The sequence below is a fragment of the Lepisosteus oculatus genome, chromosome 15 (assembly GCF_040954835.1).
Source record: "Lepisosteus oculatus isolate fLepOcu1 chromosome 15, fLepOcu1.hap2, whole genome shotgun sequence".
Classification (NCBI taxonomy): Eukaryota; Metazoa; Chordata; class Actinopteri; order Semionotiformes; family Lepisosteidae; genus Lepisosteus; species Lepisosteus oculatus.
In genome coordinates, this window is record NC_090710.1 from 14069820 (window position 1) to 14094536 (window position 24717).

The window sequence follows — 24717 nt, forward strand, 5'->3', positions numbered from 1 at the left end:
GGTCACTTATGCTATGCGTTCGCTGCGCTGACTTGTCACTTCTGGTGTGAATTCAGGGTCACTTATAAGATCAGATCAGAAGAAGAAAAAAACAGGGAAAAAGAAGGTGAGACCACAAGAGACAGAGGAGAAGAGGAGCTGGAAGTTGGAGCATGTGCCAGGCAATAGTCCCTACTTTATGATCCTCCGAAAAATCCGATTGGAGCTAAGTATTTGAACCTTGCTAGAGAGAGCTTGGAATTCCTGAGTAGGGAAAACCTCAGTTAAAATGGCCTTTCCTGCATGAGGGTGCATTTTTATATATAGGAAGATAGGTTCCCATTTATTTTGTGGCATCCAGGTGTAGCGGCGAGGCTTATTAATAAGACAGAATTAAATGTTGCTGTGCTTTCCCAAATGAGGCCTCATCTCTCTCTTCATCTCTGTGGTGCAGCCACGGAGAAGCTATTCATGCAGGCTGATTTAAAGATGTTTTCTTTTGATAAGGGACAGCTCCCAAAGGGGGATGCACTTAGCTAAGCCTGGCTATCATGATCAATGGTCATCCATTGGCGCCTATCTGTCTAGGGAGTGCCAGATGGACATCTGCACTGCATTCCTAAGTGTCAGGAGTAAGTGACTCATATCTCACCTTGATCAACCAATCAGGGACTGGTAGGGCCGAGTAACCCACGTGGGACTCTGATGCCCATGGAAGTTTCAGCCAATCAACGAGCTGAAGTTCCTCCAGGTAAAAACAGGCAACACAGAGAGCCTGTAAGAGAATTCTGTGGACTTTTCTAAAGGGAATTCAAAGGAGAATTCCAGGGCAGGACAGCCCAGGAGCAGAAGGCTCCCAAGGGCAGGACATTCTCGCAGCGCGCCTCCTGACCATCCTGAGACTCAGCCCGGACAACCACGGAACGGCCAGTGTGTCCGAGTGCCAGAACTTTCCTTTGTTCTAAGAGTCTAGAGCGGAGGTTGCCAGAGAGTAACCAGAGGATCCACCCGAGGTTAGCACCAGCAGCAGGCCGCGTGAACAGGTCAGAACTGTTGAGAGCTGAATCACTATTCAAATCTAGCACTTCATCAGGAACGAACCGGTCCTCTTCCTGACTTGCTGGGACCCACAGTCATCTTTTCTCCTGTGTGCAAACTTTGCTAGTTAAAGCCAACACTAACTAGCCAGTCAGTGAGCATCAGCAGGGCACCGTCGCAAGCCGCACAGCACAGCCTGGCACCGAGCCAGAGAGCGAGGATTGGACAGCAACAGCCTGCAACTGTTTCTTTGAGTCCGCAGGAGATCTGAATCCCCAGAGATTGGTTGAGTATTCAACTTCAATGCATTACAGCTCGAGAATTCAATTGTTATCCCAACCAGTTGATATCAATTTAATGCCTAAGAGTCATGTACTTGTTTTGAGTATCTAATGTAAAAGTTATAACCAAGTGCATTTACGAAACGGTCTAAATGAATGATATACTGAACGTATGTCCTCTTGATATACAGTATGTAACTCTTCGTAACTGACTGAATATATACCTTTTGTATTCTGATAACCCTCTCGATAAGACCTGTTTATATACATATATACATATGTTTATATACATATTCTATGTATTAATAAATGTATCCTCGTGTATTAGTACCTGTGTGTGTGCGTTGTTTGAGTTATATCGCATGGTTGGATTCTAAAGCCATCAAAAGAATCATTTTGTGATTTACTGCTATAATTAATAATTGTCCCAGTTAATGCTCAAACCCTATAGAACTGGTGCCTTCAGAGAGCACACTACACAGGTTTGCAAAGAGAGATTTAACTGTGGGTTGTATTGCATTTAATTTAGAAGGCAGCTTATCTCTTTTTTTTGGCCTCTATTATCTCTACAGACATTAGGACTCTGTAACTCTGTGTAAACTATTAAACACAGAAACGTTTTTGTTCTATGTTTATAATGTGTGCAATATAGTGTTTGCATTAACATTTTAATACACATTTGTTTAACTAATTGTGCCTTGTTTATTATTCTTTATCACCAAAAACTGTGCCAGAAAACAAAGAATTCACATGCCTCTAACTATTCCAACAGCCTGGGTATATTCTTGGATATAAGTTGCTGGGGGTCATGACTATTTTAGTTATTCACTAAATCACTCAGTTAGTTCCTGATTTTCTCTATTTTTGTAACCCCCCATTTATAGCAATATTTAATGATAACTTAAAATATGTAACTTTTTTTTTTACTAACAGAATTTTATTTTCTGAGGAAATGGGCTAATGCTTTTTTTGAATGAAGAAAAAAATACCCTCATAACAGCTTTGAAAATGCAATATAATGTGATGAACATATTTAATTTTGCAGAAAGTCTTTTTCTAGTTAACCAGCATATCTTTAATGGTGTGTGAACACACCTGAAGAAGGCTTCACAGCTGAAATGTTGTGTTTCTCTCTTCTCTTTTCAGCATGTAATAAACCTCTTACTTGTTCCTTTGCAGACTATGCATGCTGATGCAGCTACCAACCTGAAAATCTTTAATGGTGTCTTCTATGATTTTCAACTTACTTCTCAATTCTTAGCATTCTGTGCTTAGCTTTTGTCTGAAAGTGTCTAAACTAAATGGATGAGACAGAATCACAAGGCATGGCACAATCACTTATCAAGACTCAAATGCCTATGTTCCAACATTTTAGAGAACATAAGAACATGAAAGGAGAGGAATCCTTTCCGTTTGTAGTAGTTTACTGATCCAAGGATCTCATCCAGATTCTTTCTTGAAAGAAGCAAGAGTATACACTTTAAAAACATGGCTGGTTAGCTGGTGTCTTCTGAATGCTGTTGACTGCATTTCAGGATTTTGAGTACTTGAATCAAGCCCCTTAATAAGCATTACCTAAGCTTAACATTACCACCCAGTAACTTGATCTCATCAGCTCTTGGAAGGCAACCTTTGAAATAAAATAAAAACGATTCTTCCACCCATCATCTATTTTCTGTCACCTATGAATGTGAAAATTAGAATTTCGGAAGTTATTTCATAGAAAATCATAAAGGAATGCAAAATTACCCAGATTTCTTTTTTTTATTTTATTTAGATGACACTGATGATTCAAATCACAACTACTGAAAAGTGAAGAATTGCATAATGAAAGTTTACAAACTATAAATCAGTCTGACAAAATGTCAATTCAAAATGAATTTAATTATGTAATAGAAAAAACAATACAAGATTCAGAATGTATACCAAATCATGCCAAAATGTTGAACAAAAAAGAAGCAAGCTGATTTCACCAGTGTAGTGGCAAAATGTAATCACGACCTGATTCACTTTGCATCAGCCTTAACACTATCTAAACCCCTATTCAACAGCTGAGTGAAACTGTAATACAGTTTAATTCCTCCAATTAAGCAATATGCTTCAGTGTCAAAGTACTGTTTACAGTCTTTGCTTTAAAAAAATACATTAAATTTACCCATCTTTGATCTGATGATTAAAAACAATTCTCAAGACAGGAATTCTGTATAGATGGGTATACAACATAGTTTTGTACTTTTTTATTAAACAGTATTCTCTAAGCTGAGAGTCATATAAGTCAAGGATTAAAAATGAATTGTAGAATCATTTTATGAGGTCAATAGTTTGACATCAGAAATGTTTTCTTAATATTCTGTGCCTTTTAAATCCTCGTGTCCATCATGCATCTCCTAGCCACTAGTGGCAAATGTGAAAAACCGTTTTCTGGCAGTAAAGATATTTAATTTGTCATATTCTACAAGGTTTTAAATAGTTAACAGTATGTTTCTGAAAACGTAAACCCACTTTAATGTCTAAATTATTACGCCTCAATTTTTTTGTGTATACATGACAAGTTGTTAGCTGCATGTGAAACTATCAAACTCTCTTAAAATTTCCTTTAATAATTGACTTAGCAAGCTTATATTATAACCTTCATTTTTTGCTGTTATTTTTTTATTCCACAAGACCTGTTAATTACAGTAAGCAATGCAGAGGATTGATAATATGGGTTTAAAATTGTAACATTAATTTCACTTAGACTGAGCTAAATGTTCTGAGGTGATTATGGAATTACTTTAATGCATCACCTATAGCAGGATTTGGTTTTGGTACATGATGGGCCAGATTGACTAACATTTGAAGAACACATGGGGCAGCACACCAACATGGCAGTTTGCACTGCTGCCACTCAGTTCTTGGGTTGTGGATTTTATCCCATCTTCTTAAGACATACTGTTTGATTGGCATCTAAGAATTTTTTGCAGACTGTACTGTATGTTCAACTATGTGAGGCATTGATTCTTGTAAATAGGAATACACAGAATTTTGCAGTGTGATGACAGAGTAATTGAGACAGTCATGGCACAATACCGGCAAACAGGAGACACACCTGAATCTAGAATTCCTTGTCTCATTAATCTTTACCACAGAATTAGCAATTAGCAGTAAACTTCTAAAAAACTGATATACTGTAGCTTTAACACAAACACAATTCCCTGTTAACATTATTTTATATAATATTTCATATTAATAATAATATGTAATACAATAATTTTAACTAAATACATTTGATTACATGATTATTTATATTAATATTGTAACATATCATATGAATGTATTTAGACTTATTTGTTTTGTCTTCTCACTTGTAGTATCCCGATCATTAATGTATGTGAATATAATGTTAGCTTTACAGACATCCTCTTCTTTTTAAATAGCTTCTTCAGGTTTAAATAGCGATACCTGATTAATAATGTTGCAGATTAGAGAATCAATAACTGAAGTGTCATATGAACTGAAGTATTCCAACGAATTGGATTGTAAGGTCAGTAGCCTTATAAGGGGAAGGTAAGGGGAACTTACTTTCCCTTACTGTAAGGGGAAGCTTCTGAAATTTCATACACATATCCTTACAAAATTCAAATGTTAAATTAAGAGCCTAGGCATGTGACAAAAACATTATATTTCATACAAATTTAAAGCAACTGTCTAAATTCACTGTATAATATATACGAATCACATGATAAAAAATACAATTACAAATAAAGCTGATACAAAAGACAAAAACAATCATCAAAAATCAAAAAGAGTTTTAAGCTAGGCATTAAAAGCATCTTATGTGACCTGTACCAGATTTAATGTGGGATAGTTCTCTAAAGATATGGGTCACCTATGGAGTGCAGAGGAAGAGTGGGAACACATAATAAACCAAAATCAGATGAGCAAAGGGATGCACTGAATGTAGACAGGACTACACAAAAACTGTAAAACTGTAAAAAGTGTCCAAGAACTCTGAGACAGGAGTGATGTGATCAATCCCATAAAACCTAGTCAGAGCTGCCAAATTCTGAACATACTTTAATATGTTAACTGTTGTATTAGAGACACCTGCAGGTAGGGTGTTATAAGAACCAACCCTTGAAATGACAAACGCATGAAGCAATTTTTTAGCTAAAGACACAGACAGCATAGGAAGCACCATGGCAATATTGCTTCAGAATACTCTTCGAATGAGGTTAAAAAGTCAATCCAGGATCAAAGATTTCTTTCATTCGGATTAAAACGTAGCACAACGTCATCAATTGATGAGGTTAAGGCACTGGTTTTATGTAACTGATGGGATGATCCCAATAATATAACATCAGTTCTGGCACAATTTAGCTACTGTATAAAATGTGTTAACCAAACTTTTTTAAGAAATGCTATCAGAGAGTACTGAAAGAGCTACCTCAGTGTCAGGTTTATTTAAGTAGTTTAACATATGCAAGCATTTTGTTAATTTCACAAACTGTCAAGTAAATTTCCACAAAATCTTCAATAAATAGTTTTATCAATTCAATTTTCTATGATAGCATACATTATGAAGAAATGTGAATACAATAGGTACATTGCCCTGCAAAAGTATTCGCCTCCTTACAAAGTTGTCACATTCTGTTAGAATTACAAATAATGTATGCCATTTTTTTAAGTGATTGTCTTTGGAAAGGTGTAAATGCTTTTGCAAGGCATTGCCTCTTTAATTGTTTCTTTTTATAAAATCATAAATATATTGCATAATGTATAGAAAGTCATGACTCAGTTACTTTTTGAAAACTACAGCTTGGTCTTTGGAAATATATTAACTTTGTGGCCTCTGGTTATATTATCTTGGGATTCTTCAAGGAGAATATTGTACAAATACTGACTTATCCCAAGCTAATGTGAAACATATGCTCGTTATAATAGACTTATTGTGTTTTGGCGTTTGGTTCGCCTGTCTGACTTCTTTTTCCACACAAAGACCTACTGCATCAAACAAAGTACTAACATCAGATTGAGGAGTCCCCTCTAACAACACAATCCACAGTCTCCTGGATAATTTCAGGAGACACTATTGCACAGGAGTGCAAGTATCCTGGTATCATGTGCACCAAAACGGAACAACATTTGGCAATGTGTGCACCATGGCTAATGAAATAGTTAAGAATCTCTGAAATCTGCAGGACTCAACCTGCACATTGTGCCACTAAAGTGCCCCCACCTTCAATCCATGACAGTTATCATTCCTGCACTGACATGACACCATGAAAGGTATCTGATTGTTTGGGTAAGGATTACAAACTACAACAGACAGAAACAAATCTTATAAGTACAGTAGAATTCTAAGGTGTGGAAGTTTTACTTCTCTTCCCTTTTTTCAATATCTATCTTGACACTAAAGATCACACAGGTAGAAGTGATGTACAAAAAAGTTCAATAGCAAACCACTTTGTGGGAAAACTTTGCGTCCCTTTCAAATTATATAAATGAACTATGCAACTATTGTAACTATGCAATTACAATTAAACTAGTCTTAAGATATGATTTAACGAGGCTTTTGGAAAAAAAAGGTGTGTTTCACCTCTGAAATCCCAGATCCACCTTTAACTTTTTAAATCATTTAAAATTGCCTTTGAGAAAATCACCAAATAAAATTAACTCATTTGGTGAGTCTTATAAGGAATTGAATATCATACTAATTTGTTTTTAGAAATATTATATTACTAATTTAGGATTAGTAAAGCAGAAGGAACAAGACTGAAACCTTTCTCCATATCCTGCATCTCATCCTGTAGTAGTAGTAAGCTTCACACACAAATCAATAGATAAAACAATCAAAAGAATATGACAAGCATCTTGCCGCATTAGTGACTATGTACTTATAAGCTGGATTTAAGATTATCCTTCTTATAAATAGAATGTGCATTTATAACTGAGAACAGGATGTACTTATTTACCTAGAAAGGGTTGTGGCAGTATGAGAAGAGGTACCCCACCATGTGGTTGCAGTTAATAGCTTGGCTTCCTTCAAGAAATGACTGGATGAAATCCTTGGATCAATTAGTTACCAAAAGTGCCAGGCAAACCAACTTCCTCCTGTTGCTTGTGACCTTTCCTACATTCTTGTGTTCTTAACTATTTGAAGAATATGCAATATATGTATTCTGTATACCACTACATTAATATACTCAGTATACAATATACTATATATGATATGCTGATTATTTCTTTTTGCATAAAACTGTTCAGCAAATATAGGGTAAAAGAACCAACAGTTTGAGCTTTAGGGTGTTCTAGCCAATTGGTTGCTTTTCTGAACTAATTTGCATAGTGGAGGAGTGTCTAGAATTGTGCAGCAGATGAATGACTAAAGTCAGCACGCAAAGAAATCAGAAGAAGTCTGACCACACCGACAAATAAAATGCATAAGTGGTGGTAGTTTGTTTCTTAATTTTTATTATCCTGGGGAATCTGAGATAAGAAGAAATGTTCAGCAAAATCACCTTCAGCCTTACTATAATATTGCAGGTAAGTGTTTAAAGGTTAAAATGGGAATTCAAGAGACTGCTTAAATTTTAAAACCATCACAAAAAAAAATGTTTTTAAAGATCTGTATTTTTTAGAATTTGTCCTAAAGTGTTGTGTAATACAACAACATTGTAACAATTGTTTCATTGTTTACAGCAACATAATCTAATGATACAAACATGTTATGAATGTGTATCTGTACACATGTAATAGGTAAAAGATGTTGAATTCTATGTATCTCATGCATTCTTTGCATAATTAAAAATTGCATTGGATTAAAACTGTTTATTTAAAAGATTAAATTCTAAATCTAAACTAACACACACTTTTTAACTTTGTTGTAACTTTTAATCATTTACTAGTAGATTTAGCTCACTGAGAGTGTTTACTTAATGCAGTTCTCATCCTGACATTAATGTCCTTATCCTACTTATTACACCACTATAAGCTTATTACATAATATAAGGAAATGAAACCTGCATATCTGAATACATTTTAACCTTTTCTGTTATTCCTATGATTCATTTGCAGGGATTTTGCATTCTTCTGCTTTTCCTCAGACCTCTCCCCTGCTTTTCAACTTACAGCAAAGCAAAAGAAATCATCTATAAAATAAATGAAGGATTACCAAGAGGAACACTAATAGGGGCCATTGGAGCAGATTTAAAGTTGGATTTCTCCGTTGATCCCCCTCTTTCATTCAGTCTGGGGTTAAAGAAGATCAGTGGTCAGTATGTGAACCTGAATAACACCACAGGAGAACTGCACACATCTGCCAACAAAATTGACAGGGAGGCTCTCTGTCCTGAAAAGTTTGGAAACCACGATTGCACTATATCTCTAGATATTATCATTTTGCCCCAGCAATATTTCCAGCTAGTGAAAGTTAAAATTGTCATTAAGGATATCAATGACAATGCTCCAAGATTCCCTTCTGATGAAATCCACGTTTTTGTTCCAGAAAATGCACAGATCAACTCAAGATTTGCAATTGAGCACTCTGCTGTTGACCCTGACATTGGAGTTCATGGAGTACAGACATACTGGTTAGTTAATGATTATGGAGTTTTTACATTAGATGTGGAAGAAAATGAAAATGGTGAACTGACACCCTTCTTGATTATAACTGGCTTCCTTGACAGAGAAACCAAGAATGAATATGTCACCAATATCATAGCTGAGGATGGAGGTATTCCACAGCTTTTAGGCACAGCTACCCTCAAAATAATTATAACAGATGTCAATGATAATTGCCCAATATTTACTGAATCTCATATTAATGTCACTTTGCATGGAAATTCCACCAAAGGAGCACATGTAACACAAGTTCATGCCTTTGATCCAGATTTGGATTCAAATGCCCAGATAACATATGTCTATAGTGAAAGAGTCCCAAGAGACACAACAGCATTATTTAGTCTTGATAAAAGTACAGGAGCTATTAAACTAGCAGGTAAAATTGATGGAAACACAGGTATTTTTCATAAACTAACTATACTTGCAAATGGGCCAGGTTGTATACCAACAGTGGCAGTAGTGATAGTGCACATCATTAAAGTGTTCTTCAGTCCACCAGCTGTTATACCACGTTATATCGCTACTGAAAAAGATGGAACTGTATACCTAAAGGAATCAGAGCCTCCTTCCACCCCAATTGCATTTTTCACTTTACAAAATCCAGATCAAAAGCAAAAGGCACACTGCTATTTGGAGGCTGATGGCCCTTTCAGATTATCACCTTACAAATTGTTCACAAATGAGTATCTGCTAGAGACTACAGAGCCCTTGGACTATGAGGAAAAACAAGAATATCAACTGACTGTAGCTGCCAATAATTCACAAGATGTTGTTCTAAAAATCCTGATTAAAGTACAAGTTATAGATGAGAATGACAACTCCCCTGTTTTTCAGCTGCATCTAGTTGATTTGACAATTGAAGAAAACAATGCCCCCAACACTTTCCTGACAAAACTGCATGCAACAGATGAGGACAGTGGAAGCAGAGGAGATGTCTTTTATCTACTAGGATCCGACGCCCCTTCCATCTTCACTCTGGATAAAGTTACTGGAGTTCTCATGGTCTCCACATCACTTGACCGAGAAGAAAAAGAAAAGTACCGGTTTACAGTTAAAGCAGTGGATTGTGGTTCACCACAGAAGGAAGCAACAGCTAATGTCATCATCACAGTGCTCGATAAAAATGACAACAGTCCTCGGTTCATCAACAAAGATTTCAGTTTCTTTGTCCCTGAAAATTTTCCAGGATATGGAGAAATTGGAGTAATCTCTGTCACTGATGCTGATTCAGGAAAGAATGGTTGGGTTGCATTATCTATTGTCAATGGCAGTGACATTTTTGTTATAGACACTGGGAAAGGAGCTCTGAGAGCTAAAGTACCATTGGACAGAGAACAGAAGAGTTCGTACTTTTTATGGATAGAGGCAGTAGACGGAGGGGACCCAGCCCTTTCTTGCGTCACCATGGTCACCATTTTACTTCTGGATGTCAATGACAATCCCCCTTTGGTTTTGTTTCCTCAGTCTAATGTATCCTATATGCTTGTGCTGCCCACAACCCTTCCAGGAACATCCATAACTGAAGTCTATGCAGTGGACAGAGACACTGGAATGAATGCCGTGATAGCCTACAGCATCATTGGCCGACGGGGCCCACGACCTGAATCATTTAGGATTGATCCAAGCACAGGTAACATTACTTTGCAGGAAGCATTGATGAAGAATGATTATGGCCTTTACAGGCTGCTTGTCAAAGTCAGCGATCAAGGCCTGCCAGAGCCTCTTCACTCCACCGTAATGGTTAATTTGTTTGTTAATGAGACAGTAAGCAATGAGACCTACATACAGAGTTTATTGACTAAAGAACCTGAAATCAAAATAGAGGAAAGGCCTCCAGAAAAACTGACAGAGCTTGGAGAAAAGGAGATAGAACATTTCCGCTGTCTGCCTGTCGTAATTGCTCTATCAGCAGCATGTCTGGTACTGCTATCTGTAGTAATTGTATTGGTTGCAAGTATGTGCTTAAAGAAACGGAAAAGGCATAAAAAGAAAGAAAAGACAACAGTAAAAATGAATGCAAAAGCTAATTCTTTCTTGGACATGACAGAAAGGAAGCTAATGGAGGCATCTAATATATGACATTGAAATCTGTTTACAGACATATGGACAATATTTGTGGGTAATATTAATTTAATTTGTGAAGAATACTTAATTTATAATGACAAATAATATATAAATATTTTGTAAATACTATTTTATAATTTTGTAACATGGACAGTGTTTTATAAGTATGTACAAAGCCGAAGAATAAAGACATCCACAGGCATTGCTTAAAACCATGGTTTCTTTAAGATGTCTGTGTGGATGGTCAGATCCTTACTTGGAAATTTGATAGAAAATGATTAAATAAAATATAAGACTTTCATTTTGCCATAAAAAGAGACAGAACAATGTTGTTCTACATAGTTGTCACTGAAATTATTTTTTTACAAAAAACAATGAACATTTTTCCTAATAAAACTACTCAGGATTTTTTTCTACTTTATTGGAAGGAAGGCAGCTGTCATTTAGTAATGTTTTACTTGTCAAGGAATCAATGCAGTTTGTTGAGATAATGCTAAAAATGTCCCTCCATTTGTTTCTGTATGTTGTTCCTTTATTCTTATAACAGCCTATTAAAAATGTTTTGTTTTTTTTAGCCAGATGAATAGTGTATTGAATATTCCATGTCAATGGATTCAATGGTAATTGATTATGCAATGCTGTTTTTAAATTTAAGTGTAGGTCTTTCGTTGATAAACTATTTATGAATTATATATAAATTGTACGTATAATGCACTGTTCAACTTTCCCACGGTAATTCTGCATGTAAATATTATTCTTGCATTTTAAATCGTCCATCAGACACTTCTGGCACACAAGATCAGTCTTACTCTTACTGATGTTTTTGTGTCTGTTTTGTACTGTGTTTTATCACAGTCCTATTATACCTACATTAAGTCTTCTTCCTTCTTATGTGTATTGCATCTACAATGCTGTTCTTCAAATGCAAATCACCTTTCTCAGGTATTTTGTATTATTTTCCTACCTTTTTCCAAATGAGATGAGGAATGTACATTTCAAGTGTTTATGAATTCTAGTGGTCATTTTTCTTTTTTCTGCTGAAAATGCTACTGCAGGCAGGAATTCACATGCTTAATTTTCAAGATTAGAGCTACAGTGTATACAACATTTTAATATGATTGAGTGTTATGATAGTTTGTGATAATTGTTTCCTCCACATATATGAATTTTCACCTGAGTCTATAAGGTTAACACATGTAAATAAATTTCACTAATAAAGTGTTTTTTTACACATTTTACAGATCTCTTGTGTTATGCCAAAACTTTTAACAATGTAGTAAAGTGATTTATATTCCTTGAAAATCTTAATAATTATAGTAACTGTTCAATTAAATCAAGAAAGATCAAATCTTTTAGATAAATATTTCAGTACTTTTGTTGCTACAGTAGTGTTCTAGTAGTTATGAATGAGTATTGCAGAATTTAAAGCAGAAGAAACTTTTTACACAAAATGCTTACAAATTGTATGTGTGTAAAATCCAAATTAATAGTCTTCTCAGGACATGAGTCTTAATTTGAAAGCTTATACTGTATGCAACACACTAACAACAGATTACAGAAATACCTCAGTATGCTGATAGAGTTTCTGTTTCTTTCTACTTTATGTTTCAACATTCCTCTGGTCATTTACAGTCCTTCATTTATTCACTGTGAAAGACTTTTTTTTAAAGAAATAAAAAACCCAGAAGTCTAGCAGCCTTTTAAGTTCCAGTGTACTGCACTTGATAGCTGAAACTTCCTGGTCATGCTTTTCCTGAAGCATTCAGAATTATCTAATTTACTTCAAATTCATCTTTCACATATCCAGGTATTCCTATATATCTCAGGATCTCATTAACTGTAACAAAGTGACTACCCTCTTAAACTTTATAGACTATTTTGAGTGAATCAAGTTGTGCCTGGTGTTTGAAAGCTAGAGTACTAGATAAAAATTAGAGTGTTGAATACTGTTAGGGACTTTAATAAATACTTTAACAAATACTTGCACCTCAGCATAAAGGTATATTTTAAAAAATAAGTATTATATTTGTTTTGTACTTACTGTAGATTATGCCATAACTAAATCACATTTAGTCCATGAGATGGACCTCAAAATACCTTAAGACTATGGCATTTCATAACACTGAATTATGAAGAATGAAAACAAAGTAATCAGTACCTTGATCCAAGAGGAATAAAAAAAAAACCTTTTGGCAAATGTAAACATTTCTTTGTCATGTGGATCTACCATAAAGTATGTGGCACATCTGCAAGAGTAGTTAGATTTCGAAAGCAAAATCTTAATGTTCTTAAGGCATTTTCAAATAGCAGTACTGGACTCTTCCCACTCAAAGTTAATTTGTTTAAAAATGGGATACATGCTTTTTATTGTTTTTTTTTTATGAAATAAAGATCAGGCATTTAAATAATTTGATAGCGATCCTCTCAATTTACAGTTAGGGTGGTATAGTAGGTAACTAAAAGCCCATTCAAACTGTGGAACCAGCTTTTTCATCATAACGTGCTGTACACTGAGAAGACTCAGATCAGGTGTCCTTCTGTGTAACTCATATCCTTGTTTCTAACTTGCAAATATTCCTGTGCATCTCCAGAGAATTACAACAATTCCATTACAGGGAGGCTGGTATTGAACTTCTAACCCAACCCACAATTTAAACCTAACACTCTTCCTCCTCCTGTAAACTTTGTTCCAAATCTGTCACACACTAGACCCACCTGTTCAACCAGAATTATTTCACAGTGCTGAAACACTGTCATTGAATTTCTTAAATTCTTTTTCGTTTCAAAATAAATAATTGTATGAGATATTCTACAATCACCTTGTAAATGATCATTAGACTCTTTCAAATTATATCATAATTATATGCTGTCAAAAGAGAAAATGTTTAACATATCCTTCTTGTGTGTTTTGTGTCTTTTTATCTGTTTCAATTTTCGATTGTATCGTATTTTTTTGCCATTTTTCATTTATGCTTTGTCATGGCACTGGGTATTATGATGTGCTGTATACCAATGACCATAGCACATATAAATAGGCCTATCATTTGATAATTTATGAATATATGGTAGAAATGGAGAGAACCTTAAAATGTTATAAGGGTCTACTAGTCACCCAAACTACGATGTCCTCATTTCTTTGTCTACTGTTGTAAGAGAAACATTTGGTTTGAAATGCATATTTCATACTGTATGCATTAAAAGTTATTCATTAAGAAAGGTTTGGAATATCAAATATATTAGTTTAACATTATTATAGTGTTTGATTCCAAGTAGGTTAAGATACATTTATAACATAAACCAAATTCACAAATCTAGGAAAGACCTTTGTTTTGGATATTTCTATATAACGTTTATGTCAACATTAAATGGAATATACTTCTAAAAAAGTCAGTTTGTTAAAATGTTTATTCTTCATTATACTGAATCTCAATTTAAAATTAAATTAAAGGTCTACTTTTTTAAGAAAAAAATTAAAGAGATTAAGGCATTTTTTGCCATTCGTCAACTTAAATTTTGACATTTCTATGGAAAACCCATCACTGTTATGTTTTATTTTATTAAAAAAATTTACTCCACTTTAATATCACATTTAATTAACATGATTACATTTATACACCTGAAGAAGGCTCCACGGCTGAAACATTGTGCTTTCTTTCTTCTTTTTTTCAGCATGGGATAAACCTATTACTTGTTCCTTTGCAGCCTACGTATGCTGACACAGCTACCCACCTTTATTACATTTATACCACTTTAACTTATTTAAAGTGGTATTTATTACTTTTCAACTTAAAGTGGTATTTATTACTGTTATAAAATAAATAACGAATCTAATTGGAAATAAATTAATCAGTTTACTATAAAAATCAATTTAAATTGCACATTTTTTCTTCCACGTATTGTGGAATACTGAGGCAAAATGTAAACTCTTTGTCTTTTGGGGCTCTTGATGGTACAAAATTCTTAAATACACAGAACAAACACTAAAGCGCTGCATTTAAACCTTATAGCAGCTGTGTTTCACCTACCATTTCTGCACTTTTCTTCACTTACCATGGTGTTGATTAATCATTCAGTTTTCACACATGGATTTCAGATTTGGTGATCTGTTCATCTATTACTGGCACTTGCAAAAGTTCATTTAGGCCCAAAATAAACAGTAATACTATCGGTTGGTCATAAGGTTTAATTACATATTTGTTACAGTGATGAAGTGTATCTGTCACAAAGAATAACAAACATTGATTTTGATTTATACAACTAATTTTGTCTTAAACAATGACTTGGTATGTCTAGAGTTCTGAAAATTGTAGAAATGTCCTTGTAAATTTGAATTTTGCATAACTGAGTAAATCTAGGTATATTCACTCACTTGCAGTATTTAAAATATTGGTACTCAAAAACAAACACTGTATTGTAACAAGGTGTTCCTGAAAATACTTCCCAATTAAAACTTGTATTTAAATCATGGTCATATAATTAATCCAAAATCTTTTGTTAACATGATGCACACTACTGACATGCGCTCATTTTCATACTATTTCATACAATTTCATATGGTCATGGTGATGTTAAGTGGCCCAGTGGAAAACAATGCTAAGACAGTATAGTAAGATAGCAAGTACAGTATAACAAAATGCTGAATGTAACTAAAACTACGTTTTTAGCATGAGGGATATATGTTGTGTAGCAAACTTTCAAAATATGACCATGCGTAATGTAAACTACTGACCTGTTCTGACTGACAAATGTTTTTTTCAGGTGGCATTAGTATTACAAATAATACAAAAAAAACATCTGCTTATAGTTTAATCAAATATAATTGTTGTAAAAACACTAAAAACATGTCAATATTCTCTCTTTATGTGAAATGTGAAATTTCAGTAATTAGGTACATTGTACTTGACAGAGCAAATGCAGAAACATAACAGTCATGCAAGTTGTTTTTACATGAACACAACAAGCAGAAATTAGATATTAGGCTCTCTTACTTACTTTTACTCATTGGTTATAATGTCTCTGTCTGCTTTCCCTGTCTCTAACCAAGAATCCTTCTAGCTTACTTTGAAGCTAGAAGTAAGCTAGAAGCAATTTTATTAGAGTATCGTGCACAATATCCCCATGTTCTTAATTGGAGTCTGAACTTTCCATAACCCTTTTCTACTCAAGCACATGACCATAAAAAGAAAATAACCTTCTACACACTTCAATGCCTGAGTCCCTTTGTCACTTGAAAGGTTTCTGAATTAAAAAAATGTAGGTGATGGCATATATAGTTATAAAATAGATTTATTTTCAACAGATTGTTTCTCTCTCAACATTCTTTCCATAGCATCTGCAAACCAAATTTATTTTAAAAAACAACCCAGGACTCTCCTTAAGTAAGCCCATTTTATATTATAAAGACTGCGACTTGGATGCTTATTAGCAGTTTTTGTAGTGAAGTAAATACAATCTGATAGCAGGCCAAAGCTTTCTGGAAAGTAGTGTATCTGAAATTACATTAAATTATTAATAGTGTAGACAGCAAGTAATTACTATCACTCATGGACTGATCACATTTCTAGATTGCCTTTATTGTTCTGCCCATGCCTTGAATACAAACAAATACAAGCCTAATAAAGAAACAGATTGGGTTACATAGGTCTGAAAATGTGATTAGCTCTGTGACCTGGTTATGATACAAATACACTTCATCTCTTTTCTTGTCTCCTTCTTAATAATGCAGTTTTACATTATTTGCTTTACAAAAATCTCAGTCTTTGATCTATTTATTCATTCAAGACTGTGATCTAATAAAAAGAATTGAATCTTATGCTTTGATCCCCCGCAGATTACATTACTGTTTTGTTACCTCCTTCCAACAGTTCTACAATACAGTATGTGCTTTGGTATGGTAATACTACTATGTGTTTGAGAAGATCTTTTTATTTTTAACTTTATATTTGAAAAAATCCAACATCCCTAATGAAATGAAGACAACTCCCTGGTTTAATTTCATTTTTGAAACACCCTTACGCATCCCCATCTATTAATTGGCTTCATTACTCTGCTCTCCTCCCCACTGATAGCTGATGTGTAGTGAGCGTTCTGGCACACTGTGGCTGCCATCATCCAGATGGATGCTGCACATTGGTGGTGGTGGAGGGGGGTCCCCATTACATGTAAAGCGCTTTGAGCGGAGTGTCCAGAAAAGCACTATATAAGTGTAAGCAATTATTAATAGCAATTATAAATTATACATACTGTACTCACCTGTATAACAATAGTCCAAATCGTGTTTTTTTCCCCCGCTACTTTGCGAGGTTACAGTACTTTGACTGAGATATTGTGAAAAGCTCAAACATCAAAGTCCCATCTCTCTGTTTAGCAAGGATTTGCTGCTGGGCAGAGTTGGGTATTCTAACTTTACTAAATAATCTCACTACCTGCTTGGAACCTATTTGAACCATAAGCAAACCCTATGAACTTAGTGATATACTAGTCACAGAAGGAGACTTATAATCTGTCCATGTCATAAGATAGGTCTAGCATTTTATGTGCGTTTAATCTTGTAGAACATCATAGGACAATAAGTCCCTGGCAGTGGCCTGTTCTTCTCCTGTTCTTCAGTGGCCCTTCCTCCTTCTCCTTCACCTCCTTCATGCTTCATCAGCAACATGGCCATGGATGCCGATTCTACCTTCTAGCACCTTGAGGAAAGATAACATGTGTGCCTAACATTTTGCAAAAGCAGGTGACCATGACAGTGATAAAGAGCTGCCTGCCTGTTTTCTTCTGATGCTCGCTGCCAAAAACTCTGGTCCTAGGGAGCCAGAGAGGTGGCAGAGAGACTGGTCCAATCCTTGCCAACTCACTCCAAGCTAGTGGGGGAAATCTGCTTTAGTGGATTCAACTTATACTGGGAGGTGTTGTACTTTGGGAAGGTGGCAGGGGTCCATTGATGGGATCCAGAGACTGTGGCTGGACAACAGGGTTAGATGCAACAGAGTCAATACAGTATTCAAGTAGAAGGAAAAAAGCACATGGCCATTTGAATCTCCACACCACACCCAAGAGCAACTTTAGATATTTATAGCTTTTAATGTGGTGGCTGGCCTCCTCACCAGTGGCTGGCCAAGATAAAGAGTTGAGAGTCTGAGAATATGGGATCTGCAGTATAATTGAGGTACTGAAACAACAAGGCAATTTCAAAATGGCAGCAAAAAACGAGAAACATTAGTACTCTGAAAATGGGCACATTAACATGCAAAAAATGGGAAATTCCTTAGGGACTTACAGTACGCCTTTTGAGCAAGTTGCTGCATAAGGGCTCGTCAGCCTAGATTAGTTGGAGAAACACATCCAAGTGAATTGTAAAAATGATTTTTATAGTCTTATAGTTATATATTTTATAGTTTATTTAATAATTTTAGTTTCAATTTTATGTGCTAAAATGTTCTTTTAAGATCTGTATATCAATAAGATATATAACTGAAATACAGCAGTAGGGCATCTGCTAAATTATACTAAAATAATCATGCATAACATATTTTATCTTAACTTATAGTATCTTTTTAATTTATGTTTTCTGAATGTTTTAATATTTTGTCTAAAAATTCAGTTTTATGTATAATATTTTCAATATTTGATTAGAATATTCCCTTGGGATATTAAAGGTAAGTTAAATATACATTTAAGCAATGCCTGTTATTTATTGTAACAAAAACCAAAATTAAACAGGAAATACTCTAAATTAAAAAAAATGTTTTGCCTCTAAACTGACAAGAATATATCGTAGCATTGATATTTTAACTACTTGTGAGCTTCTCAGCAGGATTTGTAAGAACATAAGAAATCAGTTTAATTATTTCTTTCTTGAACTCAAGGTGAATACGGATATAATGCATTAACATGCTTCAATAAAAAAAGTCATTTTCCTCAATTTAATTTCCAGCCACATGGGTGCAAGTGGCTTTCTGTATGATGAAATCACCATTGTATGTAGCCAAGGTCATGTTCTATTACTGGGAGATTTCAGCTTTCCACATACAATTTAGGATATTGTGACAGGAAATATAGAAGCTGGAATTGCTATGGTTGAAATGATTAATAACTGCTTCTTAGCCTAGTTTGACAAGGCACTCACTGGGGAAGATGTTTTTATTGACCTAATCTGTTCAACCAAACAGGATATAATCAAGGAAATAGACATAAAAAATCCATTGGGGAAAATGTGACCATAATATGATCGTCATTGCTACCGTATATACTTTACTTCTTTACAACTGGAGACCTCTATAGCTTTGTAACTATAGAAAAGCAAACTATTAAAGCAGTGAAATGGGAATATGTGGATATGAAATCAATGGCAGAAGGTGATACTTAAAAAACACAATGTTAAAGGCTTAAAAAAAAGAATTCATCCTTAAAACAATAAGTTAAGTCCGAGTCTAGCGAATATTGACCTAGATGGTTCAATAAAGAAGTTATGAAAAAATCATAAGGAAGAAAGCACTCATGATTGTCTCGTGATTCAAAGACAGAAAAAGAGCTGCAAAGGAATTACTAAAAGACTTAAACAAAATAAAAGAGTGCATGAATGCAGTACGTGTCAATAAAATTAGATGAGTGCAATTCACTACTTAGCACATGGGTGATTTGAAGAAGCAAGAAGTTACACGTTTAAGGGAACTGATCAAGGGATTACAATGAGAAACTGAAAGGTAATTTATTTAGGATGGAGAATAAAAACACTTCTTCACAAAGAGTTGTGAGTAACAAAACATATACGTAGGAACAAGTAATAGGTTTCTTCCATGATGAAAAGAGAAGAAAGAAAACACAAACATATACATACTGTATATACAGTATGTTATAGTTAGAACCTAACATACAAAAATGATTCAAACCCTAGGCAAGACCACAGTGCAAGGCATTTCAAATCTAAATTATACATTGAATCTGAAGGTGAAGTTTCCAAAGTTACAAAAATAAAAACACATTAATTCCATTTTTTAATATTGAAAATTATCGACTGCAAAACCGATATTTCATATTTACTTGGTATGTAATACAAAAACGTACAAAGGCAAATTCTTTAGGTTCCATAAAAATGAGTCATGCACATTGCAAAACAATAGTATGCAATGTTTTGCAAAACTACATGGCATGAGCGATAGTCCAAACTGCACTAAAAACTTGTAAAATTATATTATACTGATTGTCAGATACACCATATATATGTATCATCATCATCATCACTGTTTTTCATTCTTCAACTCCGTTGGTGTCCAATGCAGTGTCACTGTGACATTGCATAAGATTTCAGTCATGTTTTAGTTTTTACAATTAGCAGCATCAGCACTCTGTCAGTCACCCCTCTCCTTTTTCCACACTAGGGACCAGCACAGAGTTCCACTGAACTGCAGTCCCCATGGCGGAGTTGCCCTGACGTGGGACACAAACCCACTACTCTGAGATTGAGACTTATGCTCTACCAACTGAGCTAGCCAGTTTCTCTCAACAACAACCTCATTTTCTTCTAAATTCTCTCTATTCATTGTTGGTTTCATTTCACACCTCTTTTCACCGATCCTGACTTCACACTACTTGATTGGCCACTCTGTCTGTCCCCTGCTCCCACCTCCCGCCCCTCCTCTCTCACAGCTTTCATTCTCCCGCTACATTACCTTTGCTTACTGCCCTTTCTTTCTCACACCTGAAGAAGGCTCCACCGCTGTAACATTGTTTTCTTTCTTCTCTTTTCAGCATGGAATAAACCTATTACTTGTTCCTTTTCAACACACTATGCGTATTTCAAACAAACTCACTAATATGGGAAAGTTAATCTGAAATACAAGTGACATGTAGAATTATCCCATTGAACTGCGAAGGTAATAGCGCTCCAAATGTCAGTTGCGGTCTAGTTATTTTAAATGAATATTTTCATTGTAAATTATTACTAATTGCTTCCTCTGATTGGCCAAAGGTGGAAACACCTTTGGTCAAAATATAGCTGAGACAGAAACTAAACAAGGTATTTAAGGCACAAGACATTTCAAAGTGACATATTCAAAATGGTTGAATGTTGAAAACTGTTGAAAACATGCATAGGAATTAATCTCAAAATTATTTATAATATACCTAAAGAAATATTTAATTATTCTTGAGGCACTGATAATTGCATCATTTGTTGCCTGTGTTGTTTCACATATGGACCTGACATCTTTTTCGCTGAAATTCTGCATCAAATGTGCTTTTTCCCCAATTAATGTTACCTCACATGAATCTCAAAGTGTCACTAGAACTAATAATATTTCACAAACAAGGTTCAACAGCCATTTATTGTATTCTGTGAGTGGGCATGCGGTTGATTTTCTCTAAAGAGCTTTCAAGCAATGGGATTTAAATAAACAGTTATTTACCAGCAAAGCGAATTCAAAGTATTAATTTATTTTACAAAATGTCCTCTGACAATTTACAAATCATGCAATAGCATTTAATAAAGGTAAGCAATTAGCAAACTAAACACCATTAATGGTGAGAAAGTTTTATTTAAATAACAGCCATAAGTTTAAAAAGAGATAAAATACTGCAACAAAACTCCTCTGACACCAATAAAATTGTGGGTAGCTTTTCCCCTTCAAAACGGTGGAGTATGAGATCCTTTAAAACTTAAAATCCAGCAACCAAACATGAGGACCAAAATGATGAGAATCAACATGATGATACAGTAATATGCATTAATGAGCTGAAAATAAACAGGTGCACACACAAGGCAACAAAGAAGGCTTCAGATGGTGTACAGGTGGCATGTTAGTAATAGTCTTGAGTAGGTTACAAACACTATCCCTTTAACAGCTGCTGATCTGAGAACAGGGTGAAACGCCTTTTGTCATGTGTTATTTATTTTCTAATTCTCTTAAAAATCAGTGTAATCTGAACTGCTTGAAGCATGAAAACAAGCCAAAACAAGTTCATAATGCAGCTGTCAAAGAAGTGAAACGTAGAAGCACACTGCTACACTGGTTGAAGATCAACTTCTGCAAAGAATATTTCAGCTAACAACACTAATTCCCTTGCCCCCTTGCCTGTTCACTATCTGCATGCAGAGCTCAGGCAATAAATGCTACCATTTATTATTGCATTTATTACTTCATACTGTGTGTTCTTTAATTACTATGGTGAAAATTAAGTTGTTAAGTTTGGGAAATTTACTCAGTCAATGAATAAACATCACACTTTAAACTTTTTTAATGGTAAGGGACTATATTGGTACAGTGATTTTAAAATCATGGTTTGGTTTTGGAAAGCTAAGAGAAGACAGTTCTTGCTTTAATAGTCTGTGTGACAAATAGAAACAATATCAAAATAAACAAGGTTGCTAAAAATGTTGATTTGAATGTAACATTTTAAACTTTTAATACCATAATTTGTTTATGCCACACATATGACATAAAAACAGTACGCAATATTTGTTGGCATATTTCTAGTACAACCAAAAGAGTAAGAAAATACAACTTTTTGACATTAAAACAAACTTTTAAAATCAATATTTATTCTCTGGCATCCCTTCAAAAACATGGACTTTAAATAAATGTAATGGCTATATTCTCAAAGCATTAAGTTCTCATTGTTATTATTCAATGAATCCTTTAAGCACCCTTATGAGGTCACTCTCTGCTTAGATATTGAGCAGAGGGAAAGGACAATCAGTAAGCCTGCAGACAATTTAATATTGCTGAAAAGAGGACTCTTGCAATTAAAGCTTGGTATTGGCATGACTTTGCTCTTTTATATGAGCCATTTCAGAGGACGTAAATAGTTGTAGTAAATATAATGTCATTCTTGTTCCATAAGTATAGGGATGTGTTTGTTTTTAAACAATTTCTTAATGATAATGGCTAGTCGTCTGTTAAGAACTCCCTTGCATTTTTAATTATCTTTTAGTATAATGAAATGTGGTGGCTGCTAAAAGCCGAAGAAAAAAACAGCTCAGCAAAATTACACATAAATGATAACTATATTTCATGGAAATAATAAATATAGTTATTGCTTTGTTGTTTAGGGGACCATCATTATACCCTGAACATGATTATAGAAACAACTGAGTGATCATTTCATGTACAGTATCTCACAATAATTTACATTGGTTAAATATTTTGGCTTTTAACCACTTTTGCAGAAGTGGATTTGGAAATCTTTCATGAAACATGATATTTGAGAAGTTTAAATAATAAAGGAACAACATAGAGCAGTGTAGCCTTTTTAATGTAGGCCATGAATTGGTTTGCTCAAAATAGGTTAGGATTAAATCAAATATGTAACATATCCACCAACAGGAAATTAATAATCTGATACATATGAGTTTTATCAAGGTAGAAGGAAAATTCAAAAATACAAATATTGGGTTTGTATTGGGTTATGACTATGTTAATTGAGTCTGGGTCTTAGTCATTAAACGTGCCAATGATAACTTATACAGAATAATCATAATGTAGCTGTGCTTTTGTAATATACTGTATCAACCTGGAAAGTTATATTATTTTGCAGTGTTCTTTATGTCACCAAAATTATCAATATATTCCACACACAAAGGAGAAACATATCAATATATCTTATATATACATTATATATACATATATATACATATATAGAAGATATACAGTATACATGTCTGCGACATAAGTGAATAATGTGTTTATTTATAATGATATACAGAGATCGTCTAGCCTTGCAGAAGATAAAGTTATTAATTTTTATTTCTTCAATTAATTTTGTCTCCTTTTTTTAAGAGGAATGTACAGTATATATTCTAATCAGCACATACATAAACACCAACTCATACTAGACATCCCTGAGACAGTTAAGGGATTTTGAAACTGAAACCATGCTGTGAACCAGCTACACCGTGAGTGGGAATAGTCTATTTAAAACCAAAGTAATAGTTTAATTTAGGAGTACTTTCTGGTGAGAAAGTTGTCTTCACTGTGCATAATATTGCCTTTTATAGACATGTAGTAGCATGTATTCTCCTTGTTAACTCCAGGCACTGATGCATTTCAAAACCTTCTCACATTTCAGGAAAAAATATTTTGTAGTGCTTAAGAATCTTGAACAGCAACCTATTTCATTTTCAGTTACAAGTAATTTGTGCTTACCATGAAACTGCTTTACACACCTATAAAGCCAAATTAGATGTCACTTAGTATAAAAAGAGTATTGTTTGTTCTGAAACAAATTTTTTTCACTTTTTTGCTATATTATGGTTATAGAATTGCATAACTACAAAACATTTAAATTATTTAGCATTTTAGTTCTATATAATTTTATTAAAATATAATATGCTTCTGTGCAAACAATAGTGTGACTCTATGCTCCTTTCAATTAACAAAAAAAATCAAGATGAAAGAAAACGTAATATTCTACAATATATTTGATAAAACTGTAATTTATCATATAACATAAGCTATGCTGTAGAATCAGTTTGCTTTTTAATTTAAAATTTCCTTTTATTCTACTAAGTCTTATTATTATGTTCCCCAGAGAGGAATAAACTAGCAAAAGACTAACACATTAAATTAACTTTATTTAGTGTCTATTAAAAATACAAATTACATCCTTCTGTATCGTTTTATTGTGAAAATATGTGTGAACCTAGCTGATGAACGTTTACATGTTAGTATCTTACCTCATCCCCTGAGGTTAAATCCTTTGAAATATATCTGTGAATCATCTGTGAAACAGTTACGGTTTCATAAAAAAACATTATAAG

The 24717-nt window shown here is 34.2% G+C and overlaps 1 protein-coding gene across 1 annotated transcript; it reads left to right on the top strand.

Moving 5' to 3' along the window:
* Positions 1-7693: 7693 nt before the first annotated feature.
* pcdh20 (protocadherin 20) lies at positions 7694-14096 on the top strand. The gene is made up of 2 exons (XM_015363619.2): positions 7694-7823; positions 8355-14096. Exons 1-2 carry the CDS (start codon positions 7782-7784, stop codon positions 10977-10979), a joined length of 2667 nt encoding a protein of 888 aa, XP_015219105.1. The 5' UTR covers positions 7694-7781; the 3' UTR covers positions 10980-14096.
* The last annotated feature ends 10621 nt before the right edge of the window (positions 14097-24717 follow it).